This window comes from Puma concolor, chromosome B1, assembly GCF_028749965.1.
Source record: "Puma concolor isolate L17-30 chromosome B1, mPumCon1.1.hap2, whole genome shotgun sequence".
NCBI lineage: Eukaryota > Metazoa > Chordata > Mammalia > Carnivora > Felidae > Puma > Puma concolor.
Window position 1 is genome coordinate 38,789,834 of NC_141670.1, and position 20,992 is coordinate 38,810,825.

Sequence of the window (20,992 nt, forward strand, 5' to 3'; positions counted from 1 at the left end):
CAGCCACTACGCAACAAACAACTCAACAGTAACACTGAGGGTTTACAACTAGATATTTATATTATGGGCACTTCTAAACATGAGTTGAGTTTAATGACACTGCTCATATTCTCAAATATGTCAATTTTAGAAAGAATCATGCCTTTTTTTAACATGCCAAGAAAAATCACAAAGTCAGAAAAAGATGCAGCATGTCTCAAGAATGTCCTAGATTTTCTAGATTTAAAATATTCTGTTCCAAGCTTCTTATATGTCTTGTTATAATGGACATTTGTTGTTTCTAAAATGGAATTTCCTAGCCATGTGGCTGGTGTGAGTCCTAACGGTCTTAAGCCATAAGTATATGCTACTCTAGGTTGCAAATGAGGAGAGAAAACTTACTGAATTCTAGCTCATTAAGCCAAGGGGACATTATTTTGCATTTGGCTTGAGCCATCAGGGAAGTGGAATTTTTTATTTGCTAGATTAGAACCTGAAAACACACACCTGGAAGTATCCACTTTCTAAACATGAAGGGATTGCTGAGTCCAACGCCCATGTTCAAAGATTTAACTAAGACACAAAGCATATACAACTGGCTGCACCTATTATACTAGGGATGGCAAACTCAAATGCATTCAGGGGCTGGGCCAACACATAATGTGGAAACCTACCGGATGTGATATAATAGGGAGTAGTGGAGAAGAGACTGCTGATCCTCTCTGAGTGCATATAAATTAGAACGAAAACAAATACAGCACTGTGCTGGTCAAACAAAACTGCTGACATTAGGTCTGTTGGCTACATTAAATTCATTGGCATTGTATTGGCCACCAAGTTTCCACCTGGCTCTAAAATGAACCTCAGAAACCTCTATTAACCTGGCCCTAAATAATTCCTCTTCTGTAAATCTCATACAGCCCAGTCATGTTTTTAAACAGTTTGGGCTGCTACACAGTCTCCCTTTCCCTACTTAGGCTTAAGGATGAATTATTTGAGCTGTTGAAAACATCTTGTTACATGAAATACTGGGAGTAAACAGTATCTACACTTTCTAATTGCCATTGTTTTTAAAGCTAAAGAAACAAACCCAAATGTATGGGGCTAACTACCAAGCTATCAAGTTTTTATATCTAATACAAATCATCCATCTGTCCCATATCTTGAAAAATTTCCAAATGCACCAGCAGCATGGAGATCAATTTAGACATTTTGAAGTGAAATGGGAACTGAATAAAGTAGAAATAAGTTAATTTATAAAGAAGCAAGGCTATTTCTGATATTTATTTTTTGAAATTGGAAAATGATGATGAGTTTCTTAACAGAGACTTGTTAGGTCTAACCACTCTTTCAAAAGTAAGTTTAGGTTCCAAGTGAACTCTTCTGAAAAATTAACAGTCATGGCTTGGAGGTACAAATCCAATCAAATACAAACAACCTCTCTTCCCCCTGTCAACAGAGAGACAGGCACAGATGTAGTCAATTATAGCCCATTCTGAGTGTAGTTCGCTGCTTTAAGTAAAAGAGAATCTTTTTCTTATAGGCTAAAGCTAGTAAGATAAATGGAAGTCTCTTTGTTCTCTGTAGACTTTTTATAGACTTTAAAACAAAACAACAACAAAAAACTCACACTCTGAACCTACTTATTTACTATAATTTCTAATAACTTACTGTCAGTCAGACTTTGAAGGCACAGAAAGAGCTATGAATTTGGCCTACAATGAAGACTGTTGGTACTCAAAGCAACTTGGGATATAAACAACTGAAATGCGTAAAGGGAGGAACAACTCCCAGTGTAATCACCAAAAGCTTAACATTCTAACAAAATAAAGGCATTTTTCCTTATCAAGTGTAAAAATTGTAAGAATTTCCTATGGTCTGAAACCACAGGGAGGTCCCTATTACAGGAGTAGGTGAAACAGCTAATTTTTGCCTGTTATTCTTACTGGCGACAGGATGCAGATGGGATTAAAGCTCCCCTTCCTGTCACTGCCCACTTGAGATTCACACTGAATTGCAGACACTGTTCTTACCTGCCTATCAGATTTGTTTGCAGGGCAGCTACTAAGCTGTCTCAGAGAACTACTTTCTTTGATGTTATCTTTTATATATAATAATAAAATTCCATGCGTTCATTCAACAAATATACATTAAACCTATGTTCCAGAAGCCTGAGGATAGAGAAGTGAACAAAATATACAAAATGATCAATAAAAAACTCTCATACCCTCTATTCAGGGAATGAGATTAGATTCATTCAGGGAATGAAGCAGTCTGCTAAGAAAATGTTGCTTATGAAGCAGAATGCTCAATGCTATGCAAAAGATCTCCACGAACAAACACACAACACAAATTCTGGTGGCTGAAACAATAGCAAAGTGGACCCCACAAGATATATTACCACAAGTTAGTGAAAACTAATAATTCACTTTTTAAAAAGAATTAATTTTATAAACACCTTTTTGGATAGCATCTACTCTTCTACTTTCCTGATAGACATAGGTTAATGCAACTTGAGAGACAATCCAATATGCCTGACATATTAGCATATGAATATGATTTTGATGAGCCAGGGATTGTGTAATACAATTTTCAGGTTCCATGAGGTGACAATGTAATGAAAGCAAGACTGATCCCCACAAAGCTTGGTCTAAATTCCATGTTAGGAAATGAAAATGCTGGTTCTTGCTAGGTTACATTTTCTGAAAAGGGGCACCACAGTAGGTTCAAAAGTATAGAGTGCAGGGGTGCCTGAGTGGCTCAGTTGGTTGAGTGTCTGACTTTGACTCAGGTCATGATCTCGCAGTTGGTGGGTTTGAGTCCCACGTCAGGCTCTGTGCTGATAGCTCAGAGCCTGAAGCCTGCTTTGGATTCTGTGTCTCCCTCTCTCTGCCCTTCCCCTACTCACACTGTCTCTCAAAAGTGAATAAATGTTAAAGAATCTTTAAAAAAAATATGGAGTGCTTCTAGCAGTGACAACTTTTCAATGATCTTGCAGCTACCCCCACCTCCTGTGGACAAGCTCTCAGCCTTTAAAGTCAAAGGCTCAAAGTAAGGTGTTGAGTGCTAGACACAGGGGAGTGAGGGTGTTGGGAAATTCAGTTAGTATGTGTGAAAATAAAAGGGCCCATAGCTGAAAGCCACTCAAAGTGTGAAGAATTATGATTGCTTTCTGAGAAACTCCCATTTCTCAAGAATGAACAAACCTGGGGAAAGATGAGCTCCTTAGTTTTTTGTTTTGTTTTGTTTTTTACAAAATATTTTTCAAGTCTTTTGCTGGTGAGGCTTCTACAGTTTTTGCTAATAAACTTTTACCTTTACTAAAAGAATGACTTTTCTTCATCTGCCCACAGCAAGAACTTGCTTGGCCATAAAGAATGCTAGTACATGGATCTGCACTGGATAAAATGCCACATCTTATAACAGAAATTTTATAACTCAGGGAGATATAAGCTTCCATGAAATCCTATCCAATTCAATATGCAAGCATACAGCAAAGGTTAGAAATGAACTTGAGGTCTTTGTACTCCCAAGAACTCACCATCTTGAACAGGGGGAGGTGTTATGGAATCTACCATAGATACAAAGACATACTGAAAAACTTTAACATAAAACCAACTGTGGCAAGGACTGTAACAGATTAAACCCAATTAATTAGTTTAGAACTGACATTTAAAAAAAAAATAAATGTTTATTTATTTTGAGAGAGAGTGAGCAGGGGAAGGGCAGAGAGAAGAGAGACAGAGAGAGAGAATCCCAAGCAGGCTCTGCACTATCAGCACATAGCCTGACCTGGGGTCTTGATCTCATGAACTGTTTGATCTTGAACTGAGGGAAAAGCAAGAGTCAGATGCTTAACTGACTGAGCCACCCAGGCATCCCGAGTAGTCATTTCATAGGAGGTATTTGAGTTGCATCTTGAAAGCTGAACAGGGCTTTCAGGAATGAAGATGAGGGGAGGGGCATTTGGGGCAGAAGAAAGTAGATGAACAAAGGCACAAAGTACACTTGGAGAGAGTAGGCAGAAATGTGACTAACACATAAGGAGGATGTTGTGGAAAGAAACCAGTGTGGTAGAAAGACAGAAGGAACCCAAATCCTCTGAGATTAAGGATTAGGACTTTACTCATAAGATAAATTTTGGGGGGAGTCTTAGGAGAACCTCAAGGGCAGCTGCTAAACAGAGGAATGCCACTGTCTGGGTTAAGCCTTAGAAAACTAGTTGTCAGGCTCTGTGCTGACAGCTCAGAGCCTGGAGCCTGCTTCAGATTCTGTTCCCCCTCTCTTTGCCCCTCACCCTCTCATGCTCTCTTTCTCTCTCAAAAATAAATAAACATTAAAAAAATTAAAAAAGAAAAATTAACTGTCACAAGAGAACTAAAGAGACACAGGAGGCTACCACCACATTCAGGTGAGAGATGAAAAACCCAGGACTTGAGCAGAGGAAGTATAAGAGCAATTGCCTATGGTAAGGAAGAGACAGAAGTGAAACACTAGAGTGGCTGAGCACTGGGATTTAGCTCCTGATTAGATACTGGGGGGCTGCAGGGGCCAGGAGGAGGGTGCTCAAATGAGTCTAAGTTTCAAGCTTTAGGAAGAAACAGGATGATAAGATGAGAATGAAGGAGATGAAGGATAGGAAGTAACACAGACTATAACAGATACTTCATATCACCCTATAGCTCATTTCCTCCACTGTATTTTTATTTTTTATTTTTTTGACTCAAACTCTGCTGGAAGAGATATAGACACATAGAAAGCAGCTGCCCCATTCTGGCATTGTTTTTTCTCACAGCAGGCACACATTATCCCAACCAGGCAGGCTGTTTGCTTTTAAGCACATAAACTAACAGTTATTTTTTGATGTTTCTTTGATGCTTAAATAGAATCCTGAGCATGAGGGGCCACCATGATCTAGACCATGCCCAGAGCTCCCAAGTTAGAGGCAGGGTCAAGGTATACTTCCCATAGTTGCAGTAGCCAAAAAAAAAAAAAAAGTCTCATGGAAAAAAATCATAAAATAACTTAGGTATAGGCATTTATTACATTTAGGTTCAACATACCTCAAATTCCAGATAGTGATCTTTCAGTCTGTATTCATCTATCTCCTTGGCTTTAACTTTCTTATCCGGGGGATATGAGCGGTGTTCAGCCAGCTCAGTGGTAATCTGCTTCAGTTTGCTTTCATGAGATTTCAGCTGTTCCTCCTGCAGGATTTTATTAAGCTATTTAGCATCAGAAAATAATTCATAGAGTACTTTTCAATAAAAAAATCATAGAGTGCTTTTAAAAATCCCTTATGATGAATGACTTTAATTCATCAAAACAGTCCAATGTGCCTCTGCTGCCACATCTTACCAACTTTCTCATGCTAGTATTCACGTATACCTTTACAAACTGACAACAGGCCCCTTGTTATAAAACCAAATACTTTCAGAGCCCCTTATCAAATATACCGGTCATGAAGTTGAGAACAGGCTTCCTAACAGATAATCCAAAAGGCAAAGTACCAGTTAAGCACTTAGAGTCCCAGATAATTTGGCTTTTCTATTTCCTGTCCAATCAGTAATGCTGCTAATTTCCCCGTCTGTCACAATGAATGAAAAGTCTCTCTGCTTAGTTTTTCTTTTTCCTTTTTGAGACGAGCAATGTCACCAAGAAATAATTCTCTGAAAGCTATCTGAAGATATTCTAAAAAATGCATACGCCTATGCTTTTTCCCTCCAAAGTAGTAGAGGTTCTAACTTCTTTCAAAATCTTATTGATCCAAAGTAGTCATTCAAATAAATGTTCCTACAGAGAAATTATTGCCTGAACAGCGTCACTATAGGCACCATGCACCAATGCAACATGGTTGATCCTATGCCAAAGAATTTACATACTAGGGGCAACATTTTTATCACCTCATAATAATGAAAGACACCATCAAACCCTCTGGCAACATTTTAAAAATGAAACAAAAACATTGGAATTTTCTTGCATTCCTAAAGTTATATGACTGCTTTGTTTACTATTCTGCATTCACATATATATTATCCAAATTCTTGATTACAAATTTCGCATGTACAATAAGAAATAAATGAATAAAGTAAATGAAAAGGAAATGATTAAACTAGGCGATAAATACAATTTGTATAATAACACCATAATTTCTTTTTCTTTTCTTTTTTTTTTAAGAGCAGACAAAAGGAATTTCCCTTCTTTGTGAAGTTCTTACTTTAGGACTTATCAATTTGTACTCTTCATAAAAGGCATGGCAATGAGAAAAAAAATGAGTTGTTTCCTCCTGCTTCCAGAATTCATGTCACCCTAGATGATCACGAGAAGAGTTAAACGTAAAAAATTAACATGTACAACACATCATCACAATTCCCAGTTGAATTCTTTCCATATGACATTTTTGTGAATTAAAATTACTAAATCCAAGATCAGTAAGTAGTTGCCAGGTGATGAAGAATTTAAACCTTGAAGTAACTATATAATTAATCTGGCAACTTAACCTTGCAATTCAAACCTAGTTGGATAATTCAGAGGTGAAAAATCCCAACAATTTTAATTTATGATGTAGGAGTACATTGACAAACAGTAAAACCTTGGTTTGAGAGCATAATTTGTTCCAGAAACATGCTTGTAATCCAAAGCATTTGTATATCAAAGCGAATTTCCCCGTAAGAAATAATGGAAACTCAGAGATTCGTGTATCATGCTGACTGATTTGTGGATAATGACTCATACCTGTAGCCCAGGAATAAATACCACTTGATCGTGGTGGATAATTCTTTTTATGTACTGTAGGATTTGTATTGCTAGCATCTTGTTGAGAATTTCATCAGGGATGTTGATCTATAATTCTCCTTTTTAGTGGGGTCTCTGGTTTTGGAATCAAGGTAATCCTGGCCTCACTGAATGAGTTTGGAAGTTTTCCTTCCATTTCTTTCTTTTTTTTTCATCTGTAATAGTCATTTTTTTTTTAATTTAAATTTTGGTAAACATAACAGCACAATATTGGTTTCACGAGAATTCAGTGATTCATCACTTATATACAACACCCAGTGCTCATCACATCAAGTCACCTCTTTAATGCCCATCACCCATCTAGCCCATCTCCCACCCACCTCCTCCCATCAACACTCAGTTTGTTCTCTAGTATTAAGAATCTTTTGTAGTTTGTTTCCTTTTCTTCTCTTCCCACCCTTCCTTACCATATGCTCATCTGTTTTGTTTCTTAAATCCGCATGGGTGAAATCATATGGTATTTGTCTTTCTCTGACTGACCTATTTCGCTTAGCATAATATTTTCTATCTCTGCCCACATTGTTGAAAATGGCAAGATTTCATTCTTTTTGATGGTTGAGTAATATTCCATTTTATATAATATATATCATTTTATGTTTTAAAATTTTATATATTAAATATATATTATATTTATACTTTTATATATTATATATTATTTTATATATATATCACATCTTATTTATCTATTCATCAATTAATGGACATTTAGGCTCTCTCCATAGTTTGGCTATTGTTGATAATGCTGCTGTAAACACTGAGGTGCATGTACCCCTTTGAATCTGTTATTTTGTATCCTTTGGGTAAATACCTAGTAGTAAAATTCCTGGATCAGAGGGTAGTCCTATTTTTAGTTTTTTGAGAAACCTCCACATACTGTTCTCCAGCATGGCTGCACTAGTTTACATTCCCACCAACAGTGCAAGAGGGCTCCCCTTCCTCCACATCCTTACCAACACCTGTTGTTTCTTGTGTTGTTAGTGTTAGCCATTTTGAAAGGTGTGAGGTGACATCTCATCATGGTTTTGATTTGTATTTCCCTGATGATGTGAGATGTTGATTATCTTTTCATGTGTCTTTTTAGCCATCTGGATATCTTCTTTGAAAAAGTGTCTATTCATGGCTGCTGCCCATTTCTTAGTGCTGCCCATTTCTTAAGTTGTTTGGTTTTTGGGTGTTGAGTTTGGTAAGTTCTTTATAGATTTTGGATACTAACCCTTTATCTTATGTCAATTACAAATATCTTCTCCCATTCTGTTGGCTTTTGTTGACTGTTTCCTACCCTGTACAGAAGGTTTAATCTTGATGAAATCCCAGTAGTTCATGTTTGCTTTTGTTTATTCATGGCGAATCATTCTTTTAATGTTCTTTAAATGCACTGTTGAATTTGATTTGCTAGTACCTTGTTCAGAATTTTTGCATCCAGGTTCATCAGGGATATTAGTCTCTAATTCTCCTTTTGAGTGGGGTCTTTGTCTGGTTTTGGAATCAAGGTAATGGTGGCTTCCTAGAGTGAGTTTGCTTTACTTCCATTTCTATTTTTTGGAACAGTTTGAGAAGAATAGGTATCAACTCTACTAATTCCCCTGGGAAGCCATCTGGCCCAGGACTCTTGTTTGTTGGGAGACTATTGATAACTGTTTCAATTTCTTTGCTGCTTATGGGTCTGTTCAAGTTTTCTATTTCTTCCTGTTTCCGTTTCGGTGGTTTATGAGTTTCTAGGAATTTGTCCATTTTTTCCAGGTTGCCCAGTTCAATGGCATATAATTTTTCATAGTATTCTCTTATAATTGTTTGTATTTCTGTGGTGTCAGTTGTGATGTCCTCTTTCATTTGTGATTTTATCTATTTGGGTCCTTTCTCTTTTCTTTTTGATAAGTCTGGCTAAGGGTGTATCAATTTTGTTTATTCTTTCAAAGAAGCAGCTCTTACTTTCATTGATCTGGTCTACTTTCTTTTTTGTTGTTTCTATATAATTTATCTGTGCTGGCTTTAGGCTTCATTTGCTACTTCTTTTCTAGCCCCTTTAGGTGTAAGATTAGGTTGTATGTTTGGAACTTTTCTTGCTTCTTGAGATAGGCCTGAATTGCAATGTACTTTACTCTTAGGACTGCCTTTGCTGCATCCCAAAGGGTTTGGACTGTCATGTTTTCATTTTCATTTGCTTCTATGTATTTTTTAATTTCCTCTTTAATTTCTGGTTAACCCATTCATCTTTAGTAGGAAGTTCTTTAACCTCCATGTATTTGAGGGCTTTCCAGAATTTTTCTTGTGGTTGACTTAAAGTTTCACAGCTTTTGGTCTGAAAATATTCACAGTATGATCTCAATCTTGTACCAGTTGAGGCCTGATTTGTGACCCAGTATGTGATCTATTCTGGAGATTGTTCCATGGGTACTTTAAAAGAATGTATATTCTCCTGCTTTAGTGTGAAATGCTCTGAATATATAACACTATGTTTCCTTTATATGGTATTATAATAAACATTCTATAAAACTGTTAGTTTAAATCTTAGATAAGAATAAGGTCTGTTTTGAGAACAGCATTTATTATTGCTCAAAAATACTTCAAAAATGTTGCAGATTTTAAGATATTTGGCTTGGTATACAATAAATAACTGTGAATAATGTTTTAAAAAGAGAAGTAAATTTAAAAAAATTTCTCTTTTATAAAGAGAAAGTAAATTTTCTCTACCTGCTAACTTACTGGACCTTTTGATTGAGAATGTTATTCAAGTTTTCTAAAATGACAACTTTGAGTATACATTAAACATCTCTAAAACATGTACTTACTTAAAAAACAGTGCTGTCATGACATGCATTTATGATACTGTTCAGATTTAGATAAAAGTAAATGAGAAACAAAAAGGCCTTGAATGTTATTAATCCTTTACCATGTGAAAAGTAAAAATATTAGCAGAATAGTCACTAAGTATAATGAAAATATTATCTGGTTTCTATGCCACACTATTAGTTAGACCAACTAATGTGGGATTTATTTGATGAATTGCATTAAGCTCTCAGAACATTTGCTGCAACTCAGGTAGAAAGAAGCAAGGACATCACATACTATGTTATTCTGTAGTCAAGTAAGATATTGCAACTAATAAATGTCAATCTTCACATCTGAAATCACCTAGACATTATTGTTAGAGTAAGACATATTTGGAAGAGTTTCTGTATAGAAGGTTTTTTTAGACTGACATACAGCTGGGTAAACTCAGTTTTCTTTGGTTCAACAATGCCTCATCTCCACTGCATAAAGCCTGGTCTCCAGTTCCACTATCCAATGCCTGCCTTACATTAAGTTGTATTTTGTTAGCACTGCATAAAGCAATTATGTTATGAAAGACCTCTAGGTTACTATGTTCAAATTAACAGCTGGTTTCATTAATGTTCCTAGAGTAACAGAACCCTCTCCAATAATTTTCAGGTTGATAAATTTGATTTTCCAAGTATTTTCCAAAACAGGGCAGTGCATGAGTCCAAAAATTTGTTCAAAAATGCCCAAACAAGTGTTCCCCTGGTGGGAAGTTCCAGCAATTCCAACCATAACTAGACCATAGGGAGCAGAAGCACATTTTCAATCTATGGGAATCTAGTGGGACTGAGAAAAAGACATTCTTCTTTCACTAGTGACAGCAGATTAAGGCTCATACTTTTTGCTCCACTCAGAGTAGTCTATCACATTTTGTTCAGAGGTACTGTAAGAAAATGTAAGCTTCACATCATGCCACAAGTGTGGTGGGCCCCTATTCATCTTGAGGTGGTCCCAGAAAAGGATTCTGAGAATTAAAAAGTTCAAAGAACAAGTGACAGGATTCTGCTAATTGACAAAAATTGACTTTTTCAGTTTTTTAATCTTCTTTTTCCTGCCATCAAAAGAGTCTAATGTCCTCTGTCTTAATTAGCTCTGGTATTTCCTTCAACTTGTAATTGTTTTTTCCAATAATCCTTTGTATGCTGAATAAGATTATGTTTTTCAGTAGCTGGAGGTATAATTACCCAGTGTTGCCAAGTACTTAAATATGACTTCTAAGTGGACTTTCTTATGCCTCAAAAGTTCTTTTACACTTTGACTGTATACTGATTTGCACAAATGGCATCCTGGCGGTCCTCAGGCCACACCAGGCGATTGGTGATGGTGTCGCATAGGGCCATCATACCGTCACTGTCCAGAGGTTGAGCAGGGTATGACAGCCCTCCATTCTGGGTAGCGGAGCCCAACATCTCAACCCTCCAAAATGAAGGGAGAGGATGACGCAGTAATGTCATCCCTTTAGGCCCACTTGGGTCGGTACCTTGGCCCATAATTTCAAAATATAAAAATTTTATATCGAGGGGGAATAATTAAAAAGACTACCAGAAAGTAATAATTATGGACAACAAATTAAGATTATGTAATATCATTGTACATTAAAAAACGATAATCAGAAATTATGAGTCAAATGTAATATCTTAGGGATTTGTTATAATGTACACCTTAAAAGCCAACCAAGGAAAACTAAAATACAAGTCTAAAGCCATCAAAGTAAAAAGAACAATAAAAAGTTTTTAAAAAGCAAGGTACATCAGTGGAAAAAAAACAAGAAGGGTGGCAGGAACAAGTGTAGTAGATGAAAGATGAGATTCATTTTTAAATAGCAACTAAAACAAAATTAAAAACCTAACAAAATGCCAGAAAATTAGAGAAGAAAACAAAGAAATCTGCTTTGAGATTTTACCCAAACTTGTCACTTGTACACTCATAATACTGAAAGTAAATGAAAACAATGCTTCCATAGCTTTTATTGACAACTTCTCATTCATCTTTTTGTTTCATTCTCCAAAAACACTGCAGACTGTGTTATGGACTTGAATGCTTGTGTCCCTTCAAAATTCCTATGTTGAAACCTAGTGTGGCTATCTTTGTAGATGGAGCTTCTAGGAAGTAACTGAGGGCAAATGAGGTCCTAAAGATAGGGCCCTGACCTGATAGGATTAGTGTTCTTAGAAGAAGAGACATTACAGAGCACATTCTCTCTCTGGGCACAAACTCTGAGAAAGACCATGTGAGAATGTAGAAGAAAGAGGGCCATCTGCAACCCAAAGGGAGAGCCCACACCAGCCCCCAATGCTGCTGCCACCTTGATCTAGGGCTTCTGGTCTCCAGAACTGTGAGAAAAACGTTTCTGTCATTTAAGCCAACCAGTCCGTGGTATTTTTTATAGCAGCCAGAACTAAGAAGAATGTATCAATAGCTTTTTCCTTTCAAAGTAATTTCTTTTGTGTATTTACTGAAACATGTAAATTATTTAATAGAATGTTTGACAAAAGATATTGGGTGATCAGACCGCTTCAAAAAATAAAAACATGATGCATTTTTTCTTTGTTTAATAAAATGTTTCAGATATACAAAAAGTCATATTGAATGATATGTAAAAAATGCTCATTTATCTAACAGCTGGTTTAAGAAAAAAATAAGAAATCATTTGAAACTCCTTGCATTTATTTATCTACTCATCTCATCTTTTTCTATGCTACTCCTATACAAATAGAAGGCTCCATAGAAATAGTATGTTCTACAGGTTTTTATAGTTTGTAAGGCTTCCTTTATGATTGTCTTTTCATTCAACAGGTTTTTAAGATTTATTCACATATGTGCTCTAGTTCCTCAAAGTATACTGTTCCATTGTAGGACATTCTACAATTTCATTGAAGGATGCTTAGGTTGTTTTCAGATTTCTTGAGGCTATTATAAATGATACTACATTGAACATGCTGCCTAGTGAATATGGGAAAGAATTGTCCTACAGTACAATCACCAAGAGGTAGATTTTTGGGATTTAGAATATGCACATCTTTAAGGTGACATTAACTTGTTTTTTAAAGTGTTTCTACCAGTTTACATTCTCATAGTAGGCTTGAAATTCACATTGTTCTATACCCTTGCCAAAATTTGATATTTACTCAAAACCAGTGTTATTCCAGGTATCACAATGTCTTCTACTTGTGCACTACTATAGCACTTAAAAACGTCTATGCTACATACTTATTACAAAATATACTCTGACTTCTGTGTAAATTTTATCTTCTTTACTGATTATAAGCTCTTTGAAGGCAGAAAGGGTCATTTTTCCCCCTTTCCTCAAATCCTCCAGTGTTTAGTACTAAGCAGAGAAAACAGTATATGGCATAATTTTTGTATAGTACTGGAATAATTCTGATAGATTCTTTAAGTTCTCATTAGCTAAGAGCCAAGACCATCATCTTAGCTATTTTTATAATGTCCACATACCTAATACAGTACTTGATATATAGGTTCTTCAGTCAAGAGTAGCTGATTAAATGATTTTAAAAAAGTGGGGGAGACATAGAGGGGAGGACTCAAGAGTGTTTCCTTCGTGCTGTTCTAAAGCTGATAGATGATTTAGAAAGTAATGACATTTCTAGGAATCTTCTAAGAAATTTACAGGTCAAATTGCTAAATACTGCAGCCTTATCAAACCCAAGATGTATGGAATTTAGAATAAAGAACATCTGCCTTGAGTCAGTTTGAGGTATTATTGAAGGCACTATCAGAAAGATTTTATCATTTCATGTTTAAAAGATTTAAAGACTTTAAACAGCGTAGTGAGCTGCTGCATAACTTCAAAATGATTTAACTGTTGATTACTTAAAATATGTTAAGTAGAGACCTTTAAGAAATGAATAAAAAACAGTGTAGTTACCATTTAAGGTGATGCCAAGGAGTTTAGACCACATCTTGTTGGCTAAAGTGAGTCAATTAACATTAAATGACCGTAATTACATGAGTCATATTTTAGCTGTAACTGTGAAGGATGGATTGGAGAAAAGCAAGATTGGAAGAAGAGCAATATTAAGTGGTTATGTGAATAGTCTGCAAGAATTTTCCAAAGTGGAGTGTGTGCAACCCAGGCAAGATCATCCACTGGAAAGAATTTTAAAAATCAGCATTGGGATATAATTCACATACCACACAATTCACCCATTTAAAGTGTATAATTTAATGTTTTTTAGTATAGTCATGGGGTGGTGCAACCATCACTACAATTTAATTTTATGACATTTTAGTTCCCCTAAAAGTGTCTTTTTGGAATGAAATCAACAATATGTTTCTTCTGTGACTGGTTTCATTGTTTTTTTTTTTTTTTTTTTTTTTTTTTTTTTTTTTTTTACAACTGAATACTATCCCATTGTATGGATATATCACATTTTATTTATCTATTCATTAGCTGACAGCCATTTACACCTTTGGCTGTTATGAATAATGCAGCAATGGACATTTGTGTGAAAGGTTTTATGGGGTGTATGTTTTCATTTAACCCTATGTTTAATCATTTGATAAACCATCAAACTGTTTCCCCAAGTACCTGCATTCATAGTATATTCGTATCAGCAACATATCAAAGTTGCAATTTCTCCATATCTTCACCATAACATTAGTTTCCTTAAAAGATTTTTTTTTTGAATTATGGCAGCCCTAATGAGTGTAAAATGATACCTACTGGTTGATTTGTATTTTCCTAATGACTAATGATGTTCAGCAGTTTTTCATGTTGTATTGATAATAGAACATGTAGTATATTTTATAAAAATATATACATATATTGGAGGATATCTGCTCAAATATTTAGTATTAATAAAGTGAATGATCAAAAAAGTTCAGAGACCAGTGATCTAAGTGAAAGATGACAAACACCAGAATTAATGGATGTGGGTAGGGTATGAAAATAACTGGATTTGTGACTAAAGTATGAAATGGAGTGGGATAGGAAGGATGTGGTTCTGGCCAGTATGGGACACAATTACAAGGATGACTTCCTCCTCTGAAATCCCACTGCCCCTAATGCCTGTTGGTGGAGGTCACTGAGAGAATGCAACCCTGCCTGACAGGCAAGCTGGACGTGGGCAGCTGGAGGCTCCTCATCTCCTTCCCATTCATGGAATGTGCATTTCACTTATTTCCCTGATCTATAAGCTGCCCCAAGGACATGGTCTTCAAATAGTAATGTGTTTTTGAGACCATCCGAATGGTATACATGATTGAGCTCAGTTAAGGCTCTATATAGATTATGATACCAACAGATGTGTGCAAAGATCTACTCATCTTGTGCCACCCAACACAGGTTTCTTAAGTAAGTTCTCTTGCTTATTAAAACTACTACCTACCAATGTGAAGAGGTCTACTTTTTTCCTCAGTCTCTCCTTGCCCTCTGTGTTCAGAAGCCAGTTTACGAATGAACTCTGCCGCACTCATCTGGCCCTCGGCATTACTGCCCTAATGGTCAAACCACAGGGTAAAATGAGGGGTGAGAAACAAGAACAGGGCTTTCCTTTGTTTCCAAGGCCTGGCCCTCAACAGTTAACATTCAGTGATCAAACTAATCACTGAAAATTGACTCAAATAATCATTGATCATTGATTCAGATCTTTACAGGAGAATGGCTGAAATTCTAAGAAGAAAACAGAACTAGGTATCAGGAAATGGTAATTTCATGAGGTATCGGTGAGACAGAGCAGGAATTGGACTCAGGTTTCCTAACCTGACTGAGAAATCTAGCATTCCTTATCTTCTTCATAAGGAGAAAACAAAAAAGTTAAAACTCTATGTCTCTTGAGTAGCACATCTTGCAGGAATGTGAGGGAGGATGCTTACTGAAAGGAACATATTTACTACCATGACTGGTGAAGACCAGACCAAACCAGTCTGCACCAAGATGGACCCCAGTGCTGAACTTTCACTGACTTCTTCTCTCATTATAATACTAAAAGTCATATCCAGGGGTGGAGATTTAACATGTTAATTAGACATGCGATGTATGAAGACACATGGCATTTTAGACCCCTGCCTCTATGCTTTGACATTACCCTTTCCCACCCAAGTTTCTGATAAAAACTCTCCCTGACCTTGCCTTGGGGTGGGGGGTCAGCCTGAGGACACTTCTTTGCGCTGCTTCCCTATGCTTAAGCATAAGCTCCAATAAAGCCTTGCTGGAAATTCCCATTTAGCCTCTTGTCAATTTCTATTGCTGAGCGAGCCCAAGGGCTCAGTTCAGTTTCACACATCTCCAGCTAAGTAGTGAAGGGGAGGGGAGGGATTGTAGGGAGTACAGTGCAGCGCCTCTAAGTATGATCTTCACTGTTCACAGGCTGGACACCTGCTGTGTCTTAAAACATTCATGTGCCTGGGACCCTGACCCAGACCTTACCAGCCTGGGGTAGGGGTGCTGGGATATGTGCACTTTCAACAAGTCCCCAGATCATTCTTGTGCATATTAAAGCCTGAAAATGACTACTTTGATGAGTATAAAAGGAGGTCCTGAACAGATCCTGAAGAGGGCTGACCATGAAATCCTAAGTTTAGAGTACTAGTTATACCAGAAGGAGAAATGAAACTTAAATATTCAAACTTGTTCCTCTGCCTCCAAAAGAAGAAAAATATGCTTTGGCAACACTGCCATGAAAACAACTAAAGAAGATAACTCCTACACAGCAGAGTTGTGCAGAGAACCACACTGTACTGATAATGATCAATGTTAATAATGAAGGCTAATATGGTTTGAAGACAAGAATAATTTATTTTTTTTTTCAACGTTTATTTATTTTTTGGGGGGACAGAGAGAGACAGAGCATGAACGGGGGAGGGGCAGAGAGAGAGGGAGACACAGAATCAGAAACAGGCTCCAGGCTCTGAGCCATCAGCCCAGAGCCCGATGCGGGGCTCGAACTCACGGACCGCGAGATCGTGACCTGGCTGAAGTCGGACGCTTAACCGACTGCGCCACCCAGGCGCCCCCAGACAAGAATAATTTGAATAAAACCTTACAAATGACCAGGTGATGATGAACACTGTGTCTCTAAAAGCACCAAACAATGTTTTAATTGAATGTTTAGTTTTTTCCTAACACTATTTAATTTTTTTCCAGCAGGATACTCACATTGTTATACATGTATTTTGTAAACTAAAATTATCCAAGTGTTTCTGGCATTTAGAGCAGTCATAGCCAGGTTGTGGGTGTATGGAGAAAAAGGAAAGATAGCTGGGCTCAAGCAGTGGTTCTCAATAACAGTGAGTAGCAGTGGGGTAGGTTTTAACCCTACAGGACATTTGGCAATGTCTGGAGACATTTTTGGTTGTCACAACTAGGGGGATGATACTAGCATCTAGTGGGTATAGGCTAGGGATATTGCTAAACAAAAATTCAAAGGATGGTCCCCACAACAAAGAACTATCCAGGCTATAAAGGCAGTAGTGTTAAGGTTGGCAACACCAGGGCAAAATGCCAGGGCTAAACTTGAGGACTAGTCTACAAGATACTGGAAAGCTTGTGGGTGCACATATTCCAGGATTTACTGAAAGTGCACTAAGGCTCCTCCAAAGATATCCCACAAGAGTCTCTATTTGATGTGGAGGGTGTGAACTAACTTCTCTCCCTTTTTCTAAACTATTATTTATCACATGCTTGATTTTACATATTTGTTTTTAAATTGTCCTATTACTCTCAAAGGCAAAACATCTTTTTCATTTTTAGTAAACAAACACAATGACCGGGACAAAAAACACAGAGCTAGTGAAAGAACCTTTAAAAAATCTTAAAAACATTCTAGAACATAGTCCTCATTTAGGCCCATAAAAGCTTGGTGATTTATTTGTGGAAAAGAAAACATCTTTTTTAACAAAGAAATTAGATTCCTGAAACGACCTGGTCATCTTATGTGACATAGGAGCACACTTCTTTTTGGTTATTGCCTTATTTAAAATTTTAACTCCATCATTTTGATCAGTTACATAAACAGGGGTGGGTTTTTTGTTTTTGTTTTTGGTTCTCTGGATTTATGCTCAAAATAAGGAAAGATTAAGAATTTTATGCATTCTATTTTTAGAATGCCTCCAGTGTAAGGCATTTGTTTAAAATAAGAGATTTTATTTTGATAAAAGTGCTTGCTTGCTTAAACTGTTATCCTAAGGATGCTGGGGAAGCAGTGAAGCATCCAAAATCTTACACATGACAAGACCTTTCATTATTTGGCCTCTGCTTACTTCTCCACAGAGGAATGTATCTTGCCTTTTCTCAGTATTTTGTGCTCAAGTCACAGTTGATAATTTATATGTTATGTATCTCAGTCCTTTCTCCTCTAAGCATTTTTGATCCTCTTCTGGGATTTATTCTTCTGACACCACGCCTAACTGCTATTCATCCTTTAAGTTTAAAATTAGATACCACAATGCCTCTTCCACCTACAAGGCCAGAGGCTAAATGTCCCTTCTTATACTCCCACAGCACTCTGGACTTATACTTCCTGTACTCTGGTCAAACTCTATTACAATTACTTGCATATTTTGTATCTAGAGAGTGTCTGGGTTTCATTTGTCTTTCTGTCTCCAGAGCCTAAAATAGTCTCTGAGGTATAATAGGCACATAATACATATTTATTAAATACATATATCATTGATAATCCATGATATCAGGTATGTAGAGGAGCCAGTTCATATCAAGCCCTGGTTGATTAGAGCCAGATGAAACTATTTCTATTATTGCACCAATAAGAAATTCACAAGGACATCAAACTAGCTTCCAAAATCCTTAACTAGTCAGTGAGAATACAGGCAACACAGACAGGTTTAAAATTGGCAAAACTGGCCTGTACACAATGTCCTTAGAACAGAGTTTTAAGTAAGACAGGAATACAATAAAATATGATCTTTAGAGAGATCAATCTGACAACAGAAGAGAAACTTATGGGACTACATTTGGAACACAGTTCTACTATACATAATCTTGATTAGCTAGAAAAACCCACATGGCCCACTTAGCTCCTCCCTGAGAGTTAGGGAAGTCTCTGCCCCAATGTACTGTGAATAGTGGATCCCTGGGAATATTCTTATATACCCAGCATCAAATATAGCCTGGGATATGGGAAGAGCTCAGTAAAATGAAAAAACAAATACATGAATAAAAAGCTTGTTTTCAAGCCAGGATGTCTGGCGGTAGCTACTCATTTAAAAAATATGAGTCAGTACAAACAAAACCAAAAAACTAAGCCTGCCATTTGCAACATCCATGGTGTATCGAAGGTATAACGCTACATGAAATGAGTCAAGACAGAAAAAGACAAATACCACACACTTTCACTTATATGTGGAATCTAAAAAACAAAACAAACGAATAAACAAACAAATAAGCGAAAGCAGAGACAGACCCATAAATACAGAGAACTAATGGTTCCTAGAGGGCAAGGGGGTGGAGGATGGGCAAAATGGGTGAAGGAGAGTAGGAGGAATAGGCTTCTAGTTATAGAATGAGTAAGTTACAAGGGTGAAAAGTACAGCATAAGCATACAGTCAATGTTACTGTAATAATGTAATGGTAATGCTCATGGTAGGCAGAGCTATGTTGTACATGTGAAATTAATGTAACATTGTGTGCCAACTATATTTCACTTAAAAAAATTAAAAACAAAAAAACTAGGCCTCTATGACTGAGTAATAAACTAATATAAATTTTAGAAACGTATTCATAGTATGTGTCCTATGTGTCAGCCACGTGCCAGCTTCCAATATGAAGTGCAAAACCCAGTATACTGCATTTTGCTTCGTTTATGCAATAGATCTTCCAAGGCAAGGTCTTATCCTTGCTGCCAAAATATGGAATATTATTTAAATGAAAATGTTAGTAGGATTATTTTACAAAGTGCTTTTTTCCAAAGTCAAAGCACTATCAAAATGACTTACCTGAGACAATTTTGTTGTAGTAGCAGGCAGAAGTGGACGACTAAACTTCTTCTGAGATCCAATGGCTGCTGGAAATGGTGGTGCAGAAAATACAGCTGCAACACAATTAATTTTGTTTATCCATCCTTGCATTTCCTCTGCACTCCTATGAGAAACAGATAAATTTACATCAGGGTATTTCTCTATCTAAGTGTATCACACCTTGCCCATTTCTCATTATTGATTTAAAATGTTACATAAAGTCATTTATATTTCTTGGTAATTGATCCTTGATAAAATTTCACTGAGATAAACATTTTCAACAGCAATTACCATAGTAATAAAAGGCCCTGGAACCGATGATCATTACAATATAAGGCTGTGATTATTCCTCAAGGAAACAGAAGGGGAAAAAAGCAAAATCAGTCGACAATAAATATTAAACCCCTACTTTGTTTGATACTAGACTCAGTCAAACATTAATTTAAAAATTAGCTCCTCTTTCTATCACATAATTCAATTTTAAAATCCAACTGAGGAACAAATTGATAGAATTTAAAAGGAATATAAAAGGAAACAACACTTGGAAAGTAGCTTTGACAGTTTTCTTGAAAAGTTAACTATATAAATTTATCATACAATCCAGCAGTTCTATTCCTAGGAATACACCCAAGAGAAATAAAAACATATAGGCACAGAAAGATCTACATGTGAATGTTCACAGCAGCACTATTTATTTATTTATTAAATATATGAAACTTATTGTCAAATTGGTTTCCATACAACACCCAGTGCTCATCCCAAAAGATGCCCTCTTTAATACCCATCACCCACCCTCTCCTCCCTCCCACCCCCCATCAACCCTCAGTTTGTTCTCAGTTTTTAAGAGTCTCTTATGCTTTGGCTCTCTCCCACTCTAACCTCTCTCTCTCTCTCTTTTTTTTTTCCCTTCCCCTCCCCCATGGGTTCCTGTTAAGTTTCTCAGGATCCACAGAAGAGTGAAAACATGTGGTATCTGTCTTTCTCTGTATGGCTTATTTCACTTAGCATAACACTCTCCAGTTCCGTCCACGTTGCTACAAAGGGCCATATTTCATTCTTTCTCATTGCCACATAGTACTCCATTGTGTATATAAACCACAGTTTCTTTATCCATTCATCAGTTGATGGACATTTAGGCTCTTTCCATAATTTGGCTATTGTTGAGAGTGACAGCAGCACTATTTATAAAAGTCAAAAAGGGGAAACAATCCAAATGTCTGTCAACTCATGAATGAATAAAAGAAAAATGTAATATATATCCATACAGTGGAATACTACTTGGTAATAAAGGCATGAAGGGCAGATACATGTTATAACATGGTGAACCCCCAAAAGTTTATGGTAAGTGAAAAAAAGCCAGATACATTTCATACTATATGTTCCACATACATGAAAAATCCAGAAAAGGCAATACCATAGAGACACAAAGGAGATTAGTGGTATCCAGGGTTGGTGGTGAAATGGG

General features: G+C 36.6%; 1 protein-coding gene and 1 pseudogene across 18 annotated transcripts in view; both read right to left on the reverse strand.

Annotated features, from left to right (window-relative positions):
• PSD3 (pleckstrin and Sec7 domain containing 3) overlaps positions 1-20,992 on the reverse strand; it is an 810,275-nt gene that overhangs the window by 50,942 nt on the left and 738,341 nt on the right. For all 18 annotated transcript variants that reach the window (XM_086703516.1, XM_086703515.1, XM_086703517.1 and 15 more), the window contains 2 exons: positions 19,507-19,651; positions 5,043-5,186 (listed from right to left, as the gene is read on the reverse strand). In XM_086703516.1, the coding sequence (XP_086559642.1) occupies positions 5,043-5,186; positions 19,507-19,651 (289 nt within the window). The remainder of the gene's footprint in view (positions 1-5,042; positions 5,187-19,506; positions 19,652-20,992) is intronic.
• On the reverse strand, positions 7,083-11,116 carry LOC147581585 (uncharacterized protein C3orf38 homolog pseudogene; annotated as a pseudogene).